The 22940-nt window shown below is 44.2% G+C and overlaps 1 protein-coding gene across 1 annotated transcript in view; it reads left to right on the top strand.

Moving 5' to 3' along the window:
• The window catches only part of LOC138666632 (zinc finger protein 665-like), a 128604-nt gene that overhangs the window by 9627 nt on the left and 96037 nt on the right, over positions 1 to 22940 (top strand). The window contains exon 7 of the mRNA XM_069754827.1: positions 21795 to 22593. Coding sequence (XP_069610928.1) covers positions 21795 to 22593 — 799 coding nt within the window. The remainder of the gene's footprint in view (positions 1 to 21794; positions 22594 to 22940) is intronic.

Raw genomic sequence — 22940 nt, 5'->3', positions numbered from 1 at the left:
CTGCCTGAGGAAGAGCGGTCTCACCGCTGAAGATCCGGTAGCATCGCCTGTGAGGTAATGGGTGACTGTTACCAGCTGGGACAGGTCTAAAGGTACCGTCACACTAAGCGACGCTGCAGCGATACCGACAACGATCCGGGTCGCTGTTTGGTCGCTGGAGAGCTGTCACACAGACAGCTCTCCAGCGACCAACGATCCCGAGGTCCCCGGTAACCAGGGTAAACATCGGGTTACTAAGCGCAGGGCCGCGCTTAGTAACCCGATGTTTACCCTGGTTACCATCGTTAAAGTAAAAAAAACAAACGCTACATACTTACCTACCGCTGTCTGTCCTCCGGCGCTGTGCTTCTCTGCTCTGGCTGTGAGCGCCGGGCAGCCGGAAAGCAGAGCAGTGACGTCACCGCTCTGCTTTCCGGCCGCTGTGCTCACAGCCTGAGCAGAGAAGCACAGCGCCGGAGGACAGACAGCGGTAGGTAAGTATGTAGCGTTTGTTTTTTTTACTTTAACGATGGTAACCAGGGTAAACATCGGGTTACTAAGCGTGGCCCTGCGCTTAGTAACCCGATGTTTACCCTGGTTACCAGCGAAGACATCGCTGAATCGGTGTCACACACACCGATTCAGCGATGTCTGCGGGGAGTCCAGCGACGAAACAAAGTTCTGGACTTTCTTCCCCGACCAGCGACAGCACAGCAGGGGCCTGATCGCTGCTGCCTGTCACACTGGACGATATCGCTAGCCAGGACGCTGCAACGTCACGGATCGCTAGCGATATCGTCTAGTGTGACGGTACCTTAACACCCTTTCCTCACACATCCTCACAAGAGCCATTGCTGCGTACACACCTGGGAGACTGCAGCATGTGTATATACATTTGAATGGAAGGTAAATAATATGCCAATTAGGTAACTGTTTGGTCACGGTATAAGCTATTTCATCCTATGTAGACAGTTTTGTCACCATTCGTTTTTTAAAATCAATTGGGACCTCCAGCGCAAATATATACACAGATATAGGAGACATGGCTAGATGAGAGCCATGACTCGGCTGTTAACTTGCAGGGTTATAGTCTGTTCAGAAATGACCAAATGGATAATCGAGGGGGAGGGGTGTGTCTATATGTAAAATCATCTTTAAAACCCATCTTGCGTGATAATATAGGTGAATCTAATGAAAATGTAGAGTCCCTGTGGATGGAGATAAAGGGAGGGGGAAAAATAATAAATTACTGATAGGGGTTTGTTATAAATCTCCAAAAATAATGGAAGCAATGGAGAATATCCTCGTAAAGCAAATAGATGAAGCTGCGACTCAAGAAGAAGTCATAATTATGGGGGACTTCAACTACCATGAAATAGATTGGGGAACAGAAACCTGCAGTTCCAGCAAAGGTAATCGGTTTTTAACAACTATGAGAGAAAATTACCTTTCACAACTGGTTCAGGACCCAACAAGAAGGGAGGCACTGCTAGACCTAATATTAACCAACAGGCCAGACTGCATATCAAATATAAGGGTTGGGGGTCACTTGGTGAATAGTGATCCCAAAATAATAAGTTTTCATGTATCCTTTAAAAAGATGTGTAGTAGAGGGGTTACGAGGACACTAAACTTCAGGAGGGCAAATTTCCAACGGATGAGAGAGGATCTTGGTGCAATTAACTGGGACGATATCCTAAGACATAAAAATACACAAAGAAAATGGGAGACGTTTATTAGCATCCTGGATAGGACCTGTGCACAATATATACCGTATGGGAATAAACATACTAGAAATAGGAAACCAATATGGCTAAATAGAGCTGTAAGGGGCGCAATAAATGACAAAAAGAAAGCATTTAGAGAATTAAAGGAAGTAGGTAGTGATGAGGCATTAAATAAATACAAAAAATGAAATAAATTCTGTAAAAAGCAAATCAAGGCAGCAAAGATTGAGACAGAGAGACTCATTGCCAGATAGAGTAAAAATAACCCCAAATTATTCTTTAACTACATAAATAGTAAGAAACTAAAAAATGATAGTGTTGGCCCCCTTAAAAATATTGTGGGTGAAATGGTGGATGTGGATGAGGAAAAAGCCAATATGCTAAATGACTTTTTTTCAACAGTATTTACACAAGAAAATCCCATGGCAGACAATATGATCAGTGATAAAAAAAAACTCCCCATTAAATGTCACCTGCTTAAAGGGAACCTGTCACCGGCGCACTATGTCCCGGAACACAGCAAAATACTTCTGGGACATAGTGCACCGGCGCATGCGCACTAATGCTTTTCGGCTTTGCCCGCAGTTGGGCAAAGCATACTGCGCGTGCGGAAGGCAAGATTGCTTTGCGCACGCGTGTTCTACGGAGCAAAGAGAATCACCTTCAAGACAATATTGCGCCCAGCGTGCGGCCAGCGGGAAAGGAAGGGGTGAATAAAAGACCCGAAAACACAGCCCATCGGACCGAAAAAAGGGCCCGCCAAATTCAGGTGACAGGTTCCCTTTAAACCAGCAGGAAGAACGGCGGCGTCTAAAAATCACTAAAATTGACAAATCTCCGGGCCCGGATGGGATACACCCTCGAGTACTGCAGGAATTAAGTTCAGTCATTGATAGACCATTATTTTTAATGTTTAAAGACTCCATAATAACAGGGTCTGTACCACAGGACTGGCGTATAGCAAATGTGGTGCCAATATTCAAAAAGGGGACAAAAACTGAACTCGGAAATTATAGGGTAGTAAGCGTAACCTCTACTGTGGGTAAAATTCTGGAGGGCATTCTAAGGGATGCTATACTGGAGTATCTGAAGAGGAATAACCTCATGACCCAGTATCAACATGGGTTTACTAGGGACCGTTCATGTCAGACTAATCTGATCAGCTTCTATGAAGAGGTAAGTTCCGGACTGGACCAAGGACACGCAGTGGAAGTAGTGTATATGGACTTTTCAAAAGCTTTTGATATGGTGCCACACAGAAGGTTGATACATAAAATGAGAACAATGGGGATAGGGGAAAATATGTGTAAGTGGGTTAAGAGCTGGCTCAGGGATAGGAAACAAAGGGTGGTTATTAATGGAGCACACTCGGACTGGGTCGCCGTGAGCAGTGGGGTATCACAGGGGTCAGTATTGGGCCCTCTTCTTTTTAACATATTAATGACCTTGTAGGGGGCATACAGAGTCGAATTTCAATATTTGCAGATGACACTAAACTCTGTAGGGTAATCGATACAGAGGAGGACAATTTTATATTACAGGAGGATTTATGTAAACTAGAAGCTTGGGCTGATAAATGGCAAATGAGCATTAATGGGGATAAATGTAAGGTCATGCACTTGGGTAGAGCAAATAAGATGTATAATTATGTGCTTAATTGGAAAACACTAGGCAAAACCATCAATGAAAAAGACCTAGGTGTATGGGTGGACGACAAACTCACATTTAGGCTGCCGTCACACTAGCAGTATTTGGTCAGTATTTTACATCAGTATATGTAAGCCAAAACCAGGAGTGGAACAATTAGAGGAAAAGTATAATAGAAACATATGCACCTCTTATGCATTTATCACCCAGTCCTGGTTTTGGCTTGCAAATACTGATGTAAAATACTGACCAAATACTGCTAGTGTGACAGCAGCCTTAGTGGCCAGTGTCAGGTAGCTGCTACAAAGGCAAATAAAAGAATGGGATGCATTAAAAGAGGCATAGATGCTCATGAGGAGAACATAATTTTGCCTCTATACAAGTCACTTTTGCGACCACACTTAGAATACTGTGCACAGTTCTGGTCTCCGGTGTACAAGAAAGATATAGCTGAACTAGAGCGGGTGCAGAGAAGAGCGACCAAGGTTATCAGAGGATTGGGGGGTCTGCAATACCAAGACCGGCTATTACACTTGGGGTTATTTAGTTTGGAAAAACGAAGACTAAGGGGTGATCTTATTTTAATGTATAAATATATGAGGGGACAGTACAGAGACCTTTCTAATGACCTTTTTACTCATAGACCTGGGGCTGGTACAAGGGGGCATCCTCTACGTCTGGAGGAAAGAAGGTTTAAGCATAATAACAGATGCGGATTCTTTACTGTAAGAACAGTGAGACTATGGAACTCTCTGCCGTATGATGTGGTAATGAGTGATTCATTACTAAAATTTAAGAGGGGACTGGATACCTTTCTTGAAAAGAATAATGTTACAGGTTATATACACTAGTTTCCTTGATAAGGCGTTGATCCAGGGAAGTAGTCTGATTGCCGTATGTGGAGTCGGGAAGGAATTTTTTTCCCCAATGTGGAGCTTACTGTTTGCCACATGGTTTTTTTTTTGCCTTCCTCTGGATCAACATGTTAGGGCATGTTAGGCTAGGCTATGGGTTGAACTAGATGGACTTAAAGTCTTCCTACAACCTTAATAACTATGTTACTATGTAATATATTAGAAGCATTAATATAATTGTCCTATCACCTTTGGTAGAAACTGAGATAGAGGGATCTGCCTTATCTTTGGACATGAAGCCTAGAGCACAAAATAAAAAGGCAAGTCCCACTTCCTCCTTCAATGTGGTTCCCTGTCCTTCGAACAGAGGAGCCTTGAGCACATGGCTGGAGCAGCCGTGAATCATGGAACACCCATGGGGTGTCCTATAACGACCTCCAGTAAGAATTGCGCTGTGTACATTGAGCCAGTTTGGCACTGGAATGTTAACATCACCTTGGAATAATCTAGATTAAATTTCTCCAGTACCCACTGCCTCATGTTTGATCTGCAGCTTTGCATTTGTCTTGCAGCCTTGTGTTTAAACTGCAGCCTTGTGGTTGGTGTCTGGCAAGAGTCTTGTGTTGTTTGGCCTGTAGCCTAGTATCTGGCCTGCTGCCTTGTGTTTCTTGTTTCGCCTGCGGCCTTGTGTTTCTCGTTTAGCCTGCCACCTCGCATCTCTCCTTTGGGCTGCCGCCTTGCATTTCTTATTTTGCCTGCTGCCACATGTTTCTTGTTCAACCTGCAGCCTCGTTTCTGGCCTCATGTTTCCTATTTGGCCTACCAGCTAATTTCTCATGTTTGACATACTGACACATGTTTCGTGTTTGACCTGCTAGGCCCGTATCTCGTGTTTGGCCTGCCGGTGTTTGGCTTGCCAAAGGTTCTCTCTGATGCCTCGCAGTTGGCAACTAGACTGCCCCCTCAGGTCTGTTTTTTTCCTGGAGCCTGTCTCGTGGTGTGGCTTGATGTGGCATTCGGCTGAGTATGATCTTCGTTTGTATGCATTAACTCAAAGAGTGTGTGGTTTTGCCTGGATAGCCAGCTGACTCATGGCTTGAAAAATTGTTTTTCATCAATGCCTCTCACCAGATTTTTTGACATGTTCCTTTATATCTCAAAACTTTATTACCTTCTGCTTGCAATCCAATGCACTTGAGCTTAGTGAAGAATTAATTCCAGATGATACCTGGAGTCCTAAATATTTAGAAAATTGCTACTGTTTATATTATGTTGTACTGACACTAGAAGGTTTTCTTTAAACCATTTACCCCAGAAGGTAGTTTGCACGTTAATAACCAGGCCAATTTTTACAATTCTGACCACTGTCACTTTATGAGGTAATAACTCTGGAACATTTGAACAGATACAGGTGATTCTGAGAATGTTTTTTTTTCTTGACATATTGTAGTTCATGATAGTGGTAAAATTTATTCGGTATGACTAGCGCTTATTTGTGAAAAAAACGGAAACTTGTCAAAAAATGTTGAAAATTTCACAATTTTCAAGCCTTTAAATCACAGAGATATGTCACACAAAATAGATAATAAGTAACATTTCCCACATGTGTACTTTGGAACCAACATTTCTTTTTGTTAGGAAGTTATAAGGATTAAATTTGACCCGCAATTTTTAATTTTTCCAACAAAATTTACAAAACCATTTTTTTAGGGACCACATCAAATTTGACGTCACTTTCAAGGGGACTATATGATAGAAGATACCAAAAAGTGACATAATTCTAAAAACTGCACCCCTCAAGGTGCCCAAAACCACTTTCATGAAGTTTATTAGCCCTTCAGGAGCTTCAGAAAAAGTTCTGGAATTTGGAAAAAAAATTAACATTTAACTTTTTTTCAAAAAAAAAATATTTCAGATCCAATTTTTTTTATTTTGACAAGGGAAACAAGAAAAAAATGGACCCCAAAATTAGGTGTGTAATTTCTCTTGAGCATGCCGATACCCTATATGAGGGAGAAAAGCATTATTTGGGCACAGCTCAGAAGGGAAGGAGCGCTATTTGAGTTTTTGAATGCAAAATTCACTGGAACAATTGGCGGGCACCATGTTGCGTTTGGAGAGCCTCTGATGTGCCAAAACAGTGAAAATCCCCCACAAGTGACACCATTTTGGAAACTAGACCCCTCAGGGAACTGATTTAGATGTGTAGTGAGCACATTGAACCCTCAGGTGCTTCACAAAAGTTTATAATGTTGAGACTTGAAAATAAAAAAAAATCAGATTTTCACCACAAATATGTTTTAGCCCTAAATGTTGCATTTTCATAAAGGTACCGTCACATTAAGCAACGCTGCAGCGATATAGACAACGATGCCGATCGCTGCAGCGTCACTGTTTAGGTCGCTAGGAGACGTCAAACACTGTAACAGCAGAACGATGCAGGAGCGATCCAGTGACGTACTTATCGTTCTCGCTGGTTGTTCGCTCCATGGAAAAACATTGCAGGCATCATTGCTTTTGCTGTCAAACAGGACGAATCATGCCAACCTGACGACCAAATAAAGTTCCAGACTTTCAGCGAAGACCAGCGATGTCACAGCAGGATCCTGATCGCTGCTGCGTGTCAAACACAACAAGATCGCTATCCAGGACGCTGCAACGTCACGGATCGTTGTCGTTCTCGTTGGTAAGTTGCTTAATGTGACGGTACCTTAAGGGTAACAGTAGAAATTGCACCATACAATTTGTTGTGCAATTTCTCCTGAGTACGCTGTTACTGTTATAGGGAGAAAACTACTGTTTGGGCGTACGGCAAGGCTTGGAAGGGAATGAACATCAATTGACTTTTTGAATGTAAAATTTCCTGGAATCCTTAGGCCTCTTTCACACTTCCGTCTTTTCAGATCCGTTGCAATGCGTCGTTTTGGGAAAAAAAACGGATCCTGCAAATGTGCTGCGGCATACGTCGTTGACTAGAATGGAAGCCTATGGACGCAGGATCCGTCGTGAGAAGTCCAGCTCTGGAATCTATTTTTTTTACACTGAGCATGCTCAGAATCAGGAATTTGTAGCCAATTGGCCAGACAGGCCCCAAATCTATATACGTAAACCTGGTCTGGGGCGTCACCCCCAAATATGCCAGTAAGACTCCTGCCAGCCTGAAGACAGCCAGCCAGTCAATATATTGGTTTCCCTATTTTCCAGTAGCCAATCACATTTGGGAGACTCCCATTTGTAGGCATGGAAAACGGATCCGTCAAAAAAATGGATGAAACGGATGGTAAAAACTGACAAAACGGATGCAACAGATCCAGTTTTTCGACGGAACCGTCTAGCGGATCAGTCGAAATACTGGATGCGTTGCATCCGTTTTTCACTATTTTTGATGCATCCGTCGATACGTTGCACCAATGCATTGTGACGGATTAAAAAAAACGGAAGTGTGAAAGTAGCCTTAGCAGACGTCATGTCCCATTGGAAGAGATGTGCCTAAACAGTGGAAACCCCCACAAGTGACCCCATTTTGGAAACTAGACCCCTCAAGAAATTGCTCCATTCAATTTGTTGTGAAATTTCTCCTGAGTACGCTGATACCCCATATGTGGGGGAATACTACTTTTGAGGCACAGTGCAAAGCACAGAAGGGAAGAGGGCGCCATATTGGAGTTCAGATTTTGCTGGAATTGTTTGAGTCCATGTCACATTGGTAGAGCCCTTGAGGTGCCAGAATATCAGAAACCACCTACATGTGAACTCATTTTGCAAATTACACTCCCCAATCAATTCATCTAGGGATGCAGTGATCATACTGACACTACATGTGCCTCACAGAATGTTATACCATTGAGCAGTGAAGATAGAATAACAATAATTACAATGTTGTTTTAGCCCCAAGTTTTTAATTTTTGTAAAGGCTAATTGGAAACTTTTTTACAACAAACTATGGTCCATTTTTTTCCGGGTGCGCCAATACCCTATATGTAATCGGGAAATATTTTTCTGGCACCGTGCAAAGCTCAGAAGGCAAGGCGCGCCAGATATTACTGTTATGGTTTGCAGGTGCCATGAACCATTAGGAGAGCCTATGAGGTGCCAACTCAGCAGAACCCTCATTAAGTGACCCCATTTTGCAAACTACACCTCTCAATGAATTCATCTAGGGGTGCAGTGATCATATTGATACCACGGGTGTGTTACAGAAATTTATACCATTGGGCAGTGAAGAAAAAATAACTATATTTTTACCATCAAAATGTTGTTTGAGCCCCAGATTTTACATTTTCACGCAAGAAGTGGGTAAAAATGGCACAAAAATTGGTCCCACAATATCTACTGAAAGTGGCAATACCCCATATGTGGCTGTACAGAACTACTTAGCCATACGGAGAGACTCAGGAGAATAGGAGTGCTATTTCCCTCTTGGAGAGCAGATTTTCCTAGAACATTTTGCAGTCTCCATATAGAGAGCCCCTAATTGCTAGAAGATTAAACATCCCCCCTTCAAGTGACCCCATTTTTTAAATTATACCCCTTGGGGAATTTATCTACAGGTGTAGTGACTATTTTGACTTCATGGGTATTTTCCAGAAACAAGCAGCAATGAATGTTGCTGAGTGAAAATTGCAAACTGCCGTTATAGCAAACAGTATGCTATAGTGACCAGTACGTTGAAGTCATCAGTACGTTATGCCCAGCCTGTGCTTCTGGAGACACGCACCTGTAAGTTAGGTGGGCTCTCATCGCTTCAGAAATGCCAAACACAGACACTATATGTGGTTTAAGCACACTGTTGGGCTCAGAAGGGAGGGAGCATTTGGACTAGGGAACAGAGAATTTGCTGAATTTCTTTTGGCGGGTGAGGAGCCATTTCGCTTTTCCAAAGCCTTTGTACTTCCAGTAATGTGAAAGCCCCTATATTTCCGTTAACAGATGACAGATCTGAGTGGGGACTTGCTTTTTTTGTGGATTGAGTTGAAACTTTTATTGTGAACATTTTACATAGCGTTTGGGATCACAGATATCTGGATCTGTACGCTGACCACTTGCTTTGGGGTTTCCATCTAAATCTCTGAGTGACATGATTCAGATGAAACCCCCGAGGGATCCATTCACTATAATGAGGCAGCAGAGTTACTCTGAACTCAGTCTGGCCTCTGTTCAGCGGTGTCCTTCTTTTCAGAAGTGCACAAAACTGTGGCCGATGGCACTTTTATGCAATCCTAAAAAGACGGACACTGCCGGATCACAGATCCTATAGCATCAACAATGCCTCCATCTGCCTCATTATAGGGAATCTTCCTCCAGGGGTACCGTCTGAATCACGTATTTCAGAGATTTACACAGGAACCCTGGTGCAAGCCCACAAATATTTATTTCTGAATACAATACAGTTAGGGCCAGAAATATTTGGACAGTGACACAAGTTTTGTTATTTTACCTGTTTACAAAAACATGTTCAGAAATACAATTATATATGTAATATGGGCTGAAAGTGCACACTCCCAGCTGCAATATGATAGTTTCCACATCCAAATCGGAGAAAGGGTTTAGGAATCATAGCTTTGTAATGCATAGCGTCCTCTTTTTCAAGGGATCAAAAGTAATTGGACAATGGACTCTAAGGGCTGCAATTAACTCTGAAGGCGTCTCCCTCGTTAACCTGTAATCAATGAAGTAGTTAAAAGGTCAGGGGTGGATTCCAGGTGTGTGGTTTTGCATTTGGAAGCTGTTGCTGTGAGCAGACAACATGCGGTCAAAGGAACTCTCAATTGAGGTGAAGCAGAACATCCTGAGGCTGAAAAAAAAGAAAAAATCCATCAGAGAGATAGCAGACATGCTTGGAGTAGCAAAATCAACAGTTGGGTACATTCTGAGAAAAAAGGAATTGACTGGTGAGCTTGGGAACTCAAAAAGGCCTGGGCGTCCACGGATGACAACAGTGGTGGATGATCGCCGCATACTTAATTTGGTGAAGAAGAACCCGTTCACAACATCAACTGAAGTCCAGAACACTCTCAGTGAAGTAGGTGTATCTGTCTCTAAGTCAACAGTAAAGAGAAGACTCCATGACAGTAAATACAAAGGGTTCACATCTAGATGCAAACCATTCATCAATACCAAAAATAGACAGGCCAGAGTTAAATTTGCAGAAAAACACCTCAAGAAGCCAGCTCAGTTCTGGAAAAGTATTCTGTGGACAGATGAGACAAAGATCAACCTGTACCAGAATGATGGGAAGAAAAAAGTTTGGAGAAGAAAGGGAACGGCACATGATCCAAGGCACACCACATCCTCTGTAAAACATGGTGGAGGCAACGTGATGGCATGGGCATGCATGGCTTTCAATGGCACTGGGTCACTTGTGTTTATTGATGACATAAGAGCAGACAAGAGTAGCCGGATGAATTCTGAAGTGTACCGGGATATACTTTCAGCCCAGATTCAGCCAAATGCTGCAAAGTTGATTGAACGGCGCTTCATTGTACAGATGGACAATGACCCCAAGCATACAGCCAAAGCTACCCAGGAGTTCATGAGTGCCAAAAAGTGGAACATTCTGCAATGGCCAAGTCAATCTCCAGATCTAAACCCAATTGAGCATGCATTTCACTTGCTCAAATCCAGACTTAAGACGGAAAGACCCACAAACAAGCAAGACCTGAAGGCTGCGGCTGTAAAGGCCTGGCAAAGCATTAAGAAGGAGGAAACCCAGCGTTTGGTGATGTCCATGGGTTCCAGACTTAAGGCAGTGATTGCCTCCAAAGGATTTGCAACAAAATATTGAAAATAAAAATATTTTGTTTGGGTTATGTTTATTTGTCCAATTACTTTTGACCTCCTAAAATGTGGAGTGTTTGTAAAGAAATGTGTACAATTCCTACATTTTCTATCAGATATTTTTGTTCAACCCTTCAAATTAAACGTTACAATCTGCACTTGAATTCTGTTGTAGAGGTTTAATTTCAAATCCAATGTGGTGGCATGCAGAGCCCAACTCGCGAAAATTGTGTCACTGTCCAAATATTTCTGGCCCTAACTGTATCTTTTGATTTTTTTTAATTATTTTTGATTTTTAAAAAAATAATAATATTTTTCTCCTACGCCTCATTGGGGGACACAGGACCATGGGTGTTATGCTGCTTGCCACTAGGAGGACGCTAAGTAAACACAAAGAGTTAACTCCTCCTCTGCAGTATAAACCCCTTGACTGGCCAGTAACGGCTCAGTTCTTGCTTAGTGTCTGTAGGAGGCACTTGGGTCTGTTTTCAGACCCCACCATTTTTTTGTTTTATTTTTATTTTCTGTAAATTTTTATTTTTTAATTAACGGAGTGAAGGGGGTGATGGATTCCTCTCTAGGGTCCGCTCTCCCCCAAACCATCAACAGGCGAGCACGGCGAGTATACCTCCACGTACCTCTCCTGCGACGACTGGGGCACGCCTAAGCTACACCAGGGCGACGGTTTTGTATACGGTCCCAATCTCCCCCCTGCAAGACGGCGAGCACATAGAGTATATCTCTTATGTGCATCTCCCGGGCTCATCCGAAATTATGCCTTCACCTCGGCATCATGTAGACCCCACAGTAGCCGTAAGTCCCCTGCGGCAGGCATTTCCGTAAGTCCCCTGCGGCAGGCACAGCCGTAAGTCCCTTGCGGCAGGCACATCTGAAGATGCAGACGCTCTCCATCCCCCGGCATAGGGAGGATCGATTGAGCTTCAGGCACCCCTCCTCGGTGAGTAATACCCTTCCTCACACCGACTGCCTGGGAAGGTGCGGTCCAGGTCCCTGGGGAGAGATACTGCTGGCTAGATGCCAGCGGCATCGCGGCCGCCGGTGCGTTCCACCGGCCGGTTCCATAAATTTAGTCCCCGGCTTCTACTGCCGGACTAGGCCGCAACTTAAAATCCCCACCCACCGTCGAAGCCCCGCCCACTACTCAGGCTCTTCTCGCTCTGAACGAGAAGTGCCCTGCAAATCTCGGGCGCCATCTTGGGACTCCACTTCTGCAGGGAAAATTCAGCCGAAAACGCTGCCTTCCCTCTCCGCCTCCCCGGGGAGACCAGCACAGGACCGTGGGTAAGCTGCTCCACTCCATAGGGAAAAGCTTAACCCCTTCTTTGCCCCCATAGCCTTGCTGACGCAGTTTAATTGGAGTATAGACATACACTATGTCTCAATCTAAGGACGCAAAAAGGGGCAATAAAAAGCACACTGTGTTTTTTACTTCATGTGCCACTTGCAATTCTGCGTTGCCACGTGCCCACAATACCCCTTTGTGCCAGAACTGTGACCCGGCCTGTGCGCAGCCGCCTTCTGCCACCACCTCCAATGTCTCTACCAACCTCGCTGAGCCTAACCCACCTGAATGGGCCGCGTCCTTGTCACGTTCAATGGAGTCCTTGGTCAAGGCATTGGACTCTTTCCGAGGGTCCTCCTTAAGCCAGAACTCACCTCCGTTGGCTGCGACGGAATCTGGCGACGGTGCTGGGCCGTCCGACCACAGGGGGCGTAAAACGGGACTCTCAGGGTGCCAGAAAAAGAACCCTTCCCTCATCTTCCATCTATGCTCAAGCTTCAGCATCTGTGAGCTCATCTTCTCGCTCCCCCTCCCCTGAAGGTCGCAGTGTGCATGACTCAGTATACGAGTCGGAGGAATCTTTAACCCAAGACTCCTCTTTCGGTTAGGAGACACTTGACTCCCTTATTGAGGCAGTCAACAAAACCCTAATGGTGGACGACGAATCTGTTTCCTCTCAGGAACACGTCATATCTTTTTAAAAAGACTAAACGCGTCCAAAAGATATTTGCTAATCACCCTGAGTTTCAGGACATTACGCGAAAACACAGGGAACACCCGGAGAAGCGTTTTATGGCTCAAAAAGCCACGGAAGCTAAATATCCTTTCTCCAAGGATCTGGTGAAGGAGTTGCTTCTCTCTCCTTCTGTGGATCCTGCCGTATCACAACTCGCATCCAAAACAGTCTTATCTCTGTCCAACGGTTCATCAGTCAAAAATCCTTCTGACCGTCAAATTGACTATCTGGCTCGCTCAGTCTTTGAGGCCTCAGGAGCAGCTCTCCTTCCATCTTTTGCAGCTACCTGGGTGGCTAAGGCAATGGTGGCCTGGGCAGAGGTGTTAACCTCTACCGTCCATGGCAGTAATCTTCCCCCAGAGGTGGCCAGACTAGCTAACCAGTTAGCTCAGGCCGGAGATTTCATAGTTATCGGTTCCACAGATGCAGCTAATTGCGCAGCGCAAGCGGCTGCAAACACAATTTCCATCAGGAGGGCCTTATGGCTCCGCGATTGGCGAGCAGATTCTGCTTCTATAAACAAGCTGGCCGTTTATTTGGGGAGAAACTGGACCAAATAATTTCTGACGCTACCAGAGGGGAGAGTAAATTTCTTCCCCAGCAGAAACCTGCCTGGCCTTTTAGGAATCAACAGCAGTTTCGATTCCGGTCCTTTCGTAACATCTCCAGTTGGTCCTCCTCTTCCCCTGGTTCGGGACGGCGGGAAAACAGAAATCCCCAGGTCTCATACAGACCAAACCGTTCCTGGAAACCCAGACCAAGACCTTCTGCCCCTAAGCCATCCGCATCCCTTAAACCTTCTACACAATGACTCGTCAACGTGTCCGGCGGACACCGACAAAGTAGGCGGACGCCTTCTTTCGTTCCGTCAAAATTGGCTCTCAGTCGTTCACGACGAGTGGGTCAGAGAGCTTGTGTCTTCCGGATACAAAATTGAGTTTTCTTCCACCCCCCCTCCGCGCTTCTTCCAGTCTTCTCCCCCAAATCAAGGGCGTCACATCTTCTTCAGGCCATACAGGCGCTTCAAAGGGACGGTGTCATCGCTCCGGTCCCTCGAGACCAAAGGTTCAAGGGGATTTACTCCAACCTTTTTGTGGTCCCAAAGAAGGACGGGACTCTACGGCCCATACTGGACCTCAAACTGCTGAACAAGTTCGTACGGGTCCGACCCTTCAAGATGGACTCGTTCCGTTGTGGCGTCCCTGGAAAAATGAGAGTTCCTTGCATCTATAGACATCAAGGATGCTTATCTACATATTCCAATTGTTCCCTCTCATCAGTAGTTCCTGTGTTTCACAGTCCAAGAAGAACACTTCCAGTTTGTGGTCTTGCCATTCGGACTCGCCACCGCCCCCAGAGTCTTCACGAAGGTCATGGCGGCTGTCATGGCCATTCTTCACGCTCGGGGAGTGGTAGTCCTTCCGTATCTGGATGACCTTTTAATCAATGGTCCGTCCCATTCTGCCTGCGAGGAGTCTGTAAGTATCACCGTAGATTCTCTTTCTCGCCTGGGCTGGAAAATCAACTTCGAGAAATCATCTCCAGTGCCGGCTCAGCAAATCTGCTTCCTGGGCATAATTTTGGACTCTTCCCGTGCGTTAGTCATTCTCCCCCCAGAGAAGGTCTTGTCCTTACAACAGCGAGCGCGCAAGCTCTCCCGCTCAGTCCCTCACTCCATTCGCTTCGCAATGCCTGCATCCTCAGGAAAATGGTTGCGGCGATGGAAGCCGTTCCGTTTGCGGAGTTCCATCTCCGTCCCCTGCAACAGGTGCTTCTGTTAGCCTGGGACAGGAGCCCGTTTTCCCACGGCCGTCATTTTCGCCTGCCCCCACAGGTCAGGCAGAGCATCAGGTGGTGGACGCTACAGTCCTCCCTGAACCAAGGGAAGTCCTTTCTCCCAGTGCGCTGGTTAGTGGTGACCACCGATGCCAGCCTTTTGGGCTGGGGCGCAGTTTTCAATCACCACACGGCACAGGGTCGTTGGTCCACAAGAGTCGCGTCTTCCAATCAATATCTTGGAGATTCGAGCGATCACTCTTGCCTTACGCAACTTTCACCACCTTCTCGCAGGCCATCCCATCAGAATCCAATCCGACAACGCCACAGCTGTGGCGTATATCAACCGGCAAGGGGGAACCCACAGCAGGGCAGCCATGCTCGAAGTATCCCACATCCTGCGCTGGGCCCAGACCAATCACTCGCTCATCTTGGCGATCCACATAACGGGTGTGGAGAATTGCGAAGCGGACTTCCTCAGTCGCCAAGGTCTTGCCTCAGGTGAGTGGTCCCTCCATCTGGAAGTCTTCCAGCAGATTTGCCTTTGCTGGGGGACGCCGGATGTGGATCTCATGGCCTCAAGGCTCAGCAACCAGGTTCCCCAGTTCATTGCGCGGTCCCGCGATCCCTGCGCCATCGGGGCAGATGCTCTGGTCCTGTCGTGACATCGGTTCCAGCTGCCATACATATTTCCGCCTCTTCCTTTGCTCCCGAGAGTCATCAAGAAGATCAGGGCAGAGGGGAGACTGGTGATTCTCGTTGCGCCGGATTGGCCGCACCGAGCATGGTACGCGGAACTCTTCCAAATGGTCGCCGACTTCCCCTGGCGGCTTCCAGATCGCACGGATCTTCTCTCACAGGGTCCAATTTGCCACCAGTACTCCGGGGCCCTGTCTTTGATGGCGTGGCCGTTGAATCCTGGATTTTAGCCCAAGCCTGATTCTCTCCAGGGGTTTCTTCTACCATGATTCGCGCTAGGAAACCCGTATCCATGCGCATTTATCATCGCACCTGGCGCATCTTCTTTTCATGGTGCAATGCCCATGGACGTTCTCCTCTGTTTTTTTCCATTCCGTCGATTCTGGCGTTTCTCCAATCAGGCTTAGAGTCAGGCCTTGCTCTAAGCTCGCTCAAGGGACAAGTGTCCGCATTGTCGGTTCTATTCCAATGAAAGATCGCTTCCAGACTGCCGGTTACGACGTTCATCCAAGGAGTCTCCCGGATGGTTTCTCCCTATAGAATGCCTTTGGCTTCATGGGATCTTAACTTGGTTCTCGGAGTTCTTCAGGAGGCCCCTTTCGAATCATTGCAGGACATCTCTCTCACCCTCCTTTCATGGAAGTTGGTCTTTCTCGTGGCGATTACGTCAATCAGGAGTTTCTGAGTTGGCGGCTCTCTTGCCGACCCCCTTTCATGATTTTTCACCCAGACAAGGTAGTCTTGAGAACCTCTCCCTCTTTCCTACCTAGAGTTGTCTCCTCCTTTCATCTAAATGAGGACATTGTCTTGCTGTAATTCTGTCCGGCACCAACCCATCGTATCGAGAAAGCTCTCCATAGTCTGGATGTGGTTAGAGCTCTTCGGCGGTACATATCTCGCACGGCTCCCTTCCGTAAGTCAGATGTTCTGTTCGTGCTTCCAGAGGGACATGGGAAAGGTCTACCTGCCTCAAAGGCCACTCTAGCCAAGTGGATTTGCTCCACTATTCAGGAATCCTATCGCGTCAGGAACACGCCTGTCCCAGCAGGGATTAAGGCACATTCGACTCGGTCGGTCGGTGCTTCTTGGACCATTCGGCACCAGGCTTCCGCACAACAGCTTTGTAAAGCTGCAACTTGGTCCAGTCTGCATACCTTCACGAAGCACTATCACGTTCATACCCAGGCTTCGGCAGACGCTGCCCTTGGCAGGCGCATTCTGCAGACAACGGTACCTCAGTAAGCCAGTGGTACATGGGGTTTTAGCAGTGCAATTGCTCCCCACCCAGGGACTGCTTTTGGACGTCCCTTGGTCCTGTGTCCCCCAATGAGGCGTAGGAGAAAAGGAAATTTTTGTGTACTCACCGTAAAATCTTTTTCTCCGAGCCAATCATTGGGGGACACAGCACCCACCCTGTTAGCCTATTGGCTGTTGTATTTTGTTCCTCAGTTTTGGACATAGTTTACTTTTCTTGGTTTTCTTATACTCCTACTGCTTTACTAGGAGTTTACGCTTTGTGTTTACTTTATTGTCCTCCTAGTGGCAAGCAGCATAACACCCATGGTCCTGTGTCCCCCCAATGATTGGCTCAGAGAAAAAGATTTTCCTACCTCTGGTGACCCGGATGTTGTCATGATGACATCGGGTCACTATGGCTACAATCGGGACCACGCGTCATGCCGCGGGGTCTCCGATCCAAGGGCAGAGGGGCTTTTATTCCTCTGCCAGCTCCAGAATGCTGCTATCGCGTTCGATCGCAGCATTTAGGGACTTAAAGTGCCAGGAGCGGTGCGTGATCACTCCTGGCACTTGGTGCCAGGTGTCAGCTGTCAGAATCGTGATGATGTAATAATCCGTCCCTGGTCAAATAGGCCCAGGGCACAGGGATGTAATATTATGACAAATGTCAGAAAGGGTTAAGGTTCAGATCTTTGCCTTAGCAGGCCTTATTGCAACATAAAATGTCAACAATATTGGGATTGATGTTAAATAATTTTTTAACCAGGTACAGTTGTCGGGCGTATCACCCCACTTGTAATCCTACCCTGGGCTTGCCAGGTTCCTTGGATCACTTGACTTCTGCTTCCTTTACCATGCTAAGGTTTAGAACCAGTTCCTATATATTTCAGTTGTTGGTAAGGTAATTTAACAAGTACAAAATATCTACCGTATTTTTCGGACTATATGACACGCCTCAAATTTAAAGGATAAAAATAGGGAAAAAAGAATTTTTAACACCTTCACCCCGAACCTATTTTCACCTTCATGACTGAGCCAAATTTAACAATTCTGACCAATGTCACTTTATGTGGTAATAACTCTAGTACACTTCAACGGATCCCACTGATTTTGAGACTTTGTTTTGTGACATATTGTACTTTATGATATTGTTAACATTTCTTCAATATGACTTGCATTTTTGTGAAAAAAACTAAATTTGACAAAACTTTGCAATTTTCAAACTTTTCATTTTTCTGCCCTTAAATCAGAGAGTTAAATCACACACAATAGTTAATAAATAAGTTCCCACATGTCAACTTTACAACAGCACAATTTTTGAAACATATTTTTTTCTATATTAGGACGTTATACATTTGACCAGCAATTTCTAATTTTTCCAACAAAATTTACAAAACCGTTTTTTTTAGGGACCACATCACATTTGAAGTGACTTTGAGTGGCCTATATGACAGAAAACACCCAAAAGTGACACAATTCTAAAAACTGCACTATTCAAGTTCAAAGCCACATTCAAGAAGTTTCTTCACAAGAATTTTTGTCGCAAACATTTTACTTTAGACCCCAACTTTTTTGTGTTTTAGGGTAACAGGAAAAAATGGACCCCAAAATTTGTTGTGCAATTTTTCCTGAGTATGCTGATATGTGGGAGAAAACTACTTTTTGGACGCACAGCAGGACTTGGAAGGGAAGGAGGGCCATATTCAAAATTTTCTGGAATAATTAGTGGTCATGTTTGGAGAGCTCCTGTATGCTTAAACAGTGGAAAGGTCCCACAAGTGACACCATTTTGGAAACTAGACTCCTCAGGGAACTTGTCTAGAAGTGTGTTGAACACCTTGAACCCCCAGGTTTACAACGATACCAGATTTACATCAGACTTTAATGTTTGGCTGCTGTCACACACTAAAAGACGCTTTTTTTTTTTTCAAAAACAAGTTTTGCATCCCCATATTTTGAGAGCTATAATTTTTCCCTATTTTTGCCGACAGTGTCATATGAGGGCTTTTCTTTGGAGGATGAGTTGATGCTTTTTATTGATACCATTTTTGGGCTCATGACATTTTTTGATCTCGTTCTATTCCGATTTTTGGGAGACAGAATAAACAAAAACCAACAATGCAGGAATATTTTTTTTTTTTGCTGTTCCGTGTGTGGTAAAATTGATTAGGCAGTTTTATTCTTTGGGTCAGTACGATTATAGCGAGACCCGATTTATATTGTTTTGTTTATGTTTTGGCGCTTTTACACAACTAAAACTATTTTATAGAAAAAATTATTTTTGCATCGCTTTATTCTGAAAGCGATAAAACGTTTTATTTTTTTGCTGATGAAGCTGTTTGGCAGCTTGTTTTTTTGCGGGGCAAGATGACGTTTCAGAGATACCATTTCTATTTACATTTGTCTTTTTTATCACGTTTTATTCCACTTTTTTTTAATGGTATGATTATAAAGCATCGTTTTTTGCCACGTGTTTTTTTTTTATGGTGTTCACTAAAGGGGTTAGCTAATGGGACAGTTTTATAGGTCGAAATAAGTGAAGAGAGTCAGCTCACCACGTTGTAGGAATACAGATCAGGAGTCTTGCACTGAGGTCCGGAGCCAGGCAAAGTCTTCAATGGAAAAAGAAACAGAGAGCTCCTAGCATTGAGAGCTGGGTGTCAGCTGTCAGAATCAGCTGACACCTGTTGGCAATCTCCCGCACACAGCCCCCTGTGAGCGGGCGATCACCATGACGTATGTATACTGCATTGGTCGGGAAATCCTTCCCGACTATGATTAATGTGAAAATGAGGGTCCGAATTTAGCTTACCGAGGGGCGGCAGCAGCGGTTGAGCGGGGTCAGAGGAGGCAGGAGCATGGGTGGCGCTACTGGAAGCCAGCGGTTGTTTGAATGGGGTGATTCTGCATGCTCTCAGCTAAGAGGAGGGTGTGTCCTGGCGGTATGAGTCAGAAGCCATTGATCTCCCGATAGCCATTGTTGGAGGTGCGAGGCAGAAGCTGAGACCAAGCTGGGTGTCAGCTGTCAGAATCATCTGTGAGTGGGCCATCTTCATGACGTATATAAACAATTGGAGCAGCACTTTAGTAATAATATTAGATAGATCAAAAGTACCAAAGTGCCAAATGCCTAAGTAGATACATGCAAGAAGGCAGAGAAAACCGGCATTAGTAGGTACCAAAGGGCCCGAGTGTGGAGGTCAATAAGGGCATATGAGCGAGACAGTGCAAAGTGAAAATGTATAAAACCATTTTATAAAGGGGGCGGTGAAAACAAAGGCTGAACCACCTGTGTAATGTCCATATAATAATAATAAATGGACATGTAACAATCTCCCACAAGAAATACAAAAAAATCATATAGCAATACAAAGTAGATATATATAAATGCATTGCTTAACCCATAATCATTACATGTAACTAGAAGACAGCAAAATGCTTGATAACAACCATACAACAATGATAGACAATACAATATGAAAATAAATGAATAGAATACATGTGAGCTATCCCACAGGGTGGATACCTGTAATGCCAATCAAATCAAGGTACTAATACGTAACCTTAAAGGAGGGAGGCCCAACAGAGTCATGAAATGGGAATACAGGGGAGGGAGCAACACGCCACACGCGTTGCGCCACACTGGGTGGCTTCATCAGGAGTATAGGGAAGCTACACAATTGGTGAGATATATACATAAGCCAGTGAAAGGAGGCTGAGTTCTGATTGGAGAAGACAGTATTAATTAATCTAGCACATGGGTATACCTAAATTGATCCAATATGTGACCATACCTGATATCAAGGGTATAGGTCCATGTGTACCTGAATAGGCACCCACTCCCGGCATCAATACACCTCGGTCGTATTGGAACGCATATAGTGCTCCACGGCAGCAGAAGCAGTCATACTGGAAGTTGTCACCGCTCACCAGAAGTGACGCTCAACGGCCGCACTGGAGCACATAATGCGCTCCACAGGGACAAAAACAATACATGCCAGAAGTCGTCATATGTATTTTACATGCCTTTCAAATTGGAAGATATGGAAAGTTATAAATAGATGAAGTACATCTTAAGGGGCATAACTACAATGGGACAAGGGCAATATGTAAAACACAGAAGACGGAACATATAAAAACACACACATGCATAATGGGAATATGTATAAAGAGAATATATATCACATTATGGATGATTGCCAGAAATAAATGCAGGAGACAAAACTTCCATACCATGAGAGGAAAGGGTCAACCAGTGAGACTGATATATATTGCAAGGTGACTTAACATTTATAAAACCCCATGTATTGGAGATCTTCATTAATGCTCTTTGGAGAGACACAGTCTAATTGATAAATCCAACAACTTTCACAACGTAATAACACCGGGATGATATCCATCCCTATGTTATTAGAAATCATATCCAAACCCACAATTCTAGTACCACCAATTTTGCATTGATGGTGCTACTTATAGTATGCAGCCACCATAGACAGGATCTTTCCTTGTCTATGATGTTTTTTGGCCAAGGCAATATTAGAAAAATGGGTCCAGGAATGTGGGTGACTCCTACTTGACTTCTTGGAAACTGCATTAAATGAGGAAGTGGGAGTTGCCTTTTTGTGTATCTTGGCTCCCTGTCTAAAGTTAGAACGGATACCTCTTAGGTGCTGTCATGAGTTTTGGGAAAATCAAATCACTAGAAAGTATCATTTTTTGACTTAAACCAGGTTTTCCTCTGAAGACAAAGTTGTTGGCATTTAAAGTTTACAGGTTATGAGTACACTATGGTGAAAAGATTGAATTGGGTGATATCCAAAAGTTAGGCATGTGGTACCTAAGCAGTCGGTGAAGTACGATGGAGATCAGGAGTAAGCCGTGGTCAATTCTAGCCGTATTACATAGCCTAATGTTGCTGTCTATATCCTAATCAGTTGTAAATCATATTTTCATATCCTACAAATAGCATAGAGAATATTCTACGTAATAACATAATTGAATAAATATACTTCCAATGCAGTGTTATTGAAAAATATTAAACATGTTTTTATTTCTAGCAGATGGCTGTACCAGGAGCTCCAAGGCATATTTAATATTTTCAGATTTTAAAGCAGATGATTATGGAATCATACCGGATACATATAAAGACTATGCCATTATCCCAGATATACCTCAATGTGTCCTATCTTCTGATTCATCAAAGACTTTTCAGCTAAATAAAAATAATGGAAGGTATGGTGAAGATGAAGGAGGTCACACAGAGGAGAAGCCAATTTCATGTTCAGAATTTGGAATATGTTATGGTATTAATTCAAGACTTGTTCAACAAAATAGGAGTGACTCGGGGGAGAAGCCATTTTCATGTACTGAATGCAAAAAAGGTTTTAAAAGGAAATATGATTTCATTAAACATCAGAGAATTCACACAGGAGAGAAGCCATTTTCATGTCCAGAATGTGGGAAATATTTTACAGAGAAATCAAATCTTGTTACACATCAAAGGACTCACACACAGGAGAAGACATTTTCATGTCCAGAATGTGGGAAATATTTTAAAGTGAAATCTTATCTTGTTAGACATCTGAGAACTCACACAGGGGAGAAACCATTTGCATGCTCAGAATGTGGGAAATGTTTTAAGCAGAGATCAGTATTAGTTATACATCAGAGAACTCACACCGGGGAGAAGCCATATTCATGTTCAGAATGTGGGAAATATTTTATAAAGAAATCTAATCTTGTTACACATCAGAGAATTCACACAGGTGAGAAGCCTTATTCATGTTTAGAATGTGGGAAGTGTTTTAACCAGAAATCAAATCTTGTTGTACATGAGAGAAGTCACAAAGGAAAGTAGCCGCTATATTTTTTAAATAATTTTATAGACAAAATTAATACATCAGTTACTGTCAAAGTACCAATAAAGAAAAACTCCCAATAAACATGTTATCAAAAATTAAACAGAATAAAAATAACAACTTCTGCTGGATGAAAAAATGTCATGGAGAGATGCTGCTATATCTTTTTTCATCAAGTACTTTTTATTAAGGCATTTATCAAAAATGTAATAGTCTGACACACACTTCAGACAGATACCAAAATTACAAAGCAGATTGATACATTTTCATTTAACATGAACTAGCCCCTTTACCCACTACCCCACTCCCTCTTTCCCTCCCCACTTGCCCCCCAAACCCCATCCC

The sequence above is a fragment of the Ranitomeya imitator genome, chromosome 2, assembly GCF_032444005.1.
Source record: "Ranitomeya imitator isolate aRanImi1 chromosome 2, aRanImi1.pri, whole genome shotgun sequence".
In the NCBI taxonomy this organism is placed as follows: Eukaryota; Metazoa; Chordata; class Amphibia; order Anura; family Dendrobatidae; genus Ranitomeya; species Ranitomeya imitator.
The sequence above is the reverse complement of the archived record's forward strand: the minus strand, read 5'-3'. Positions and strand labels throughout refer to the sequence as shown.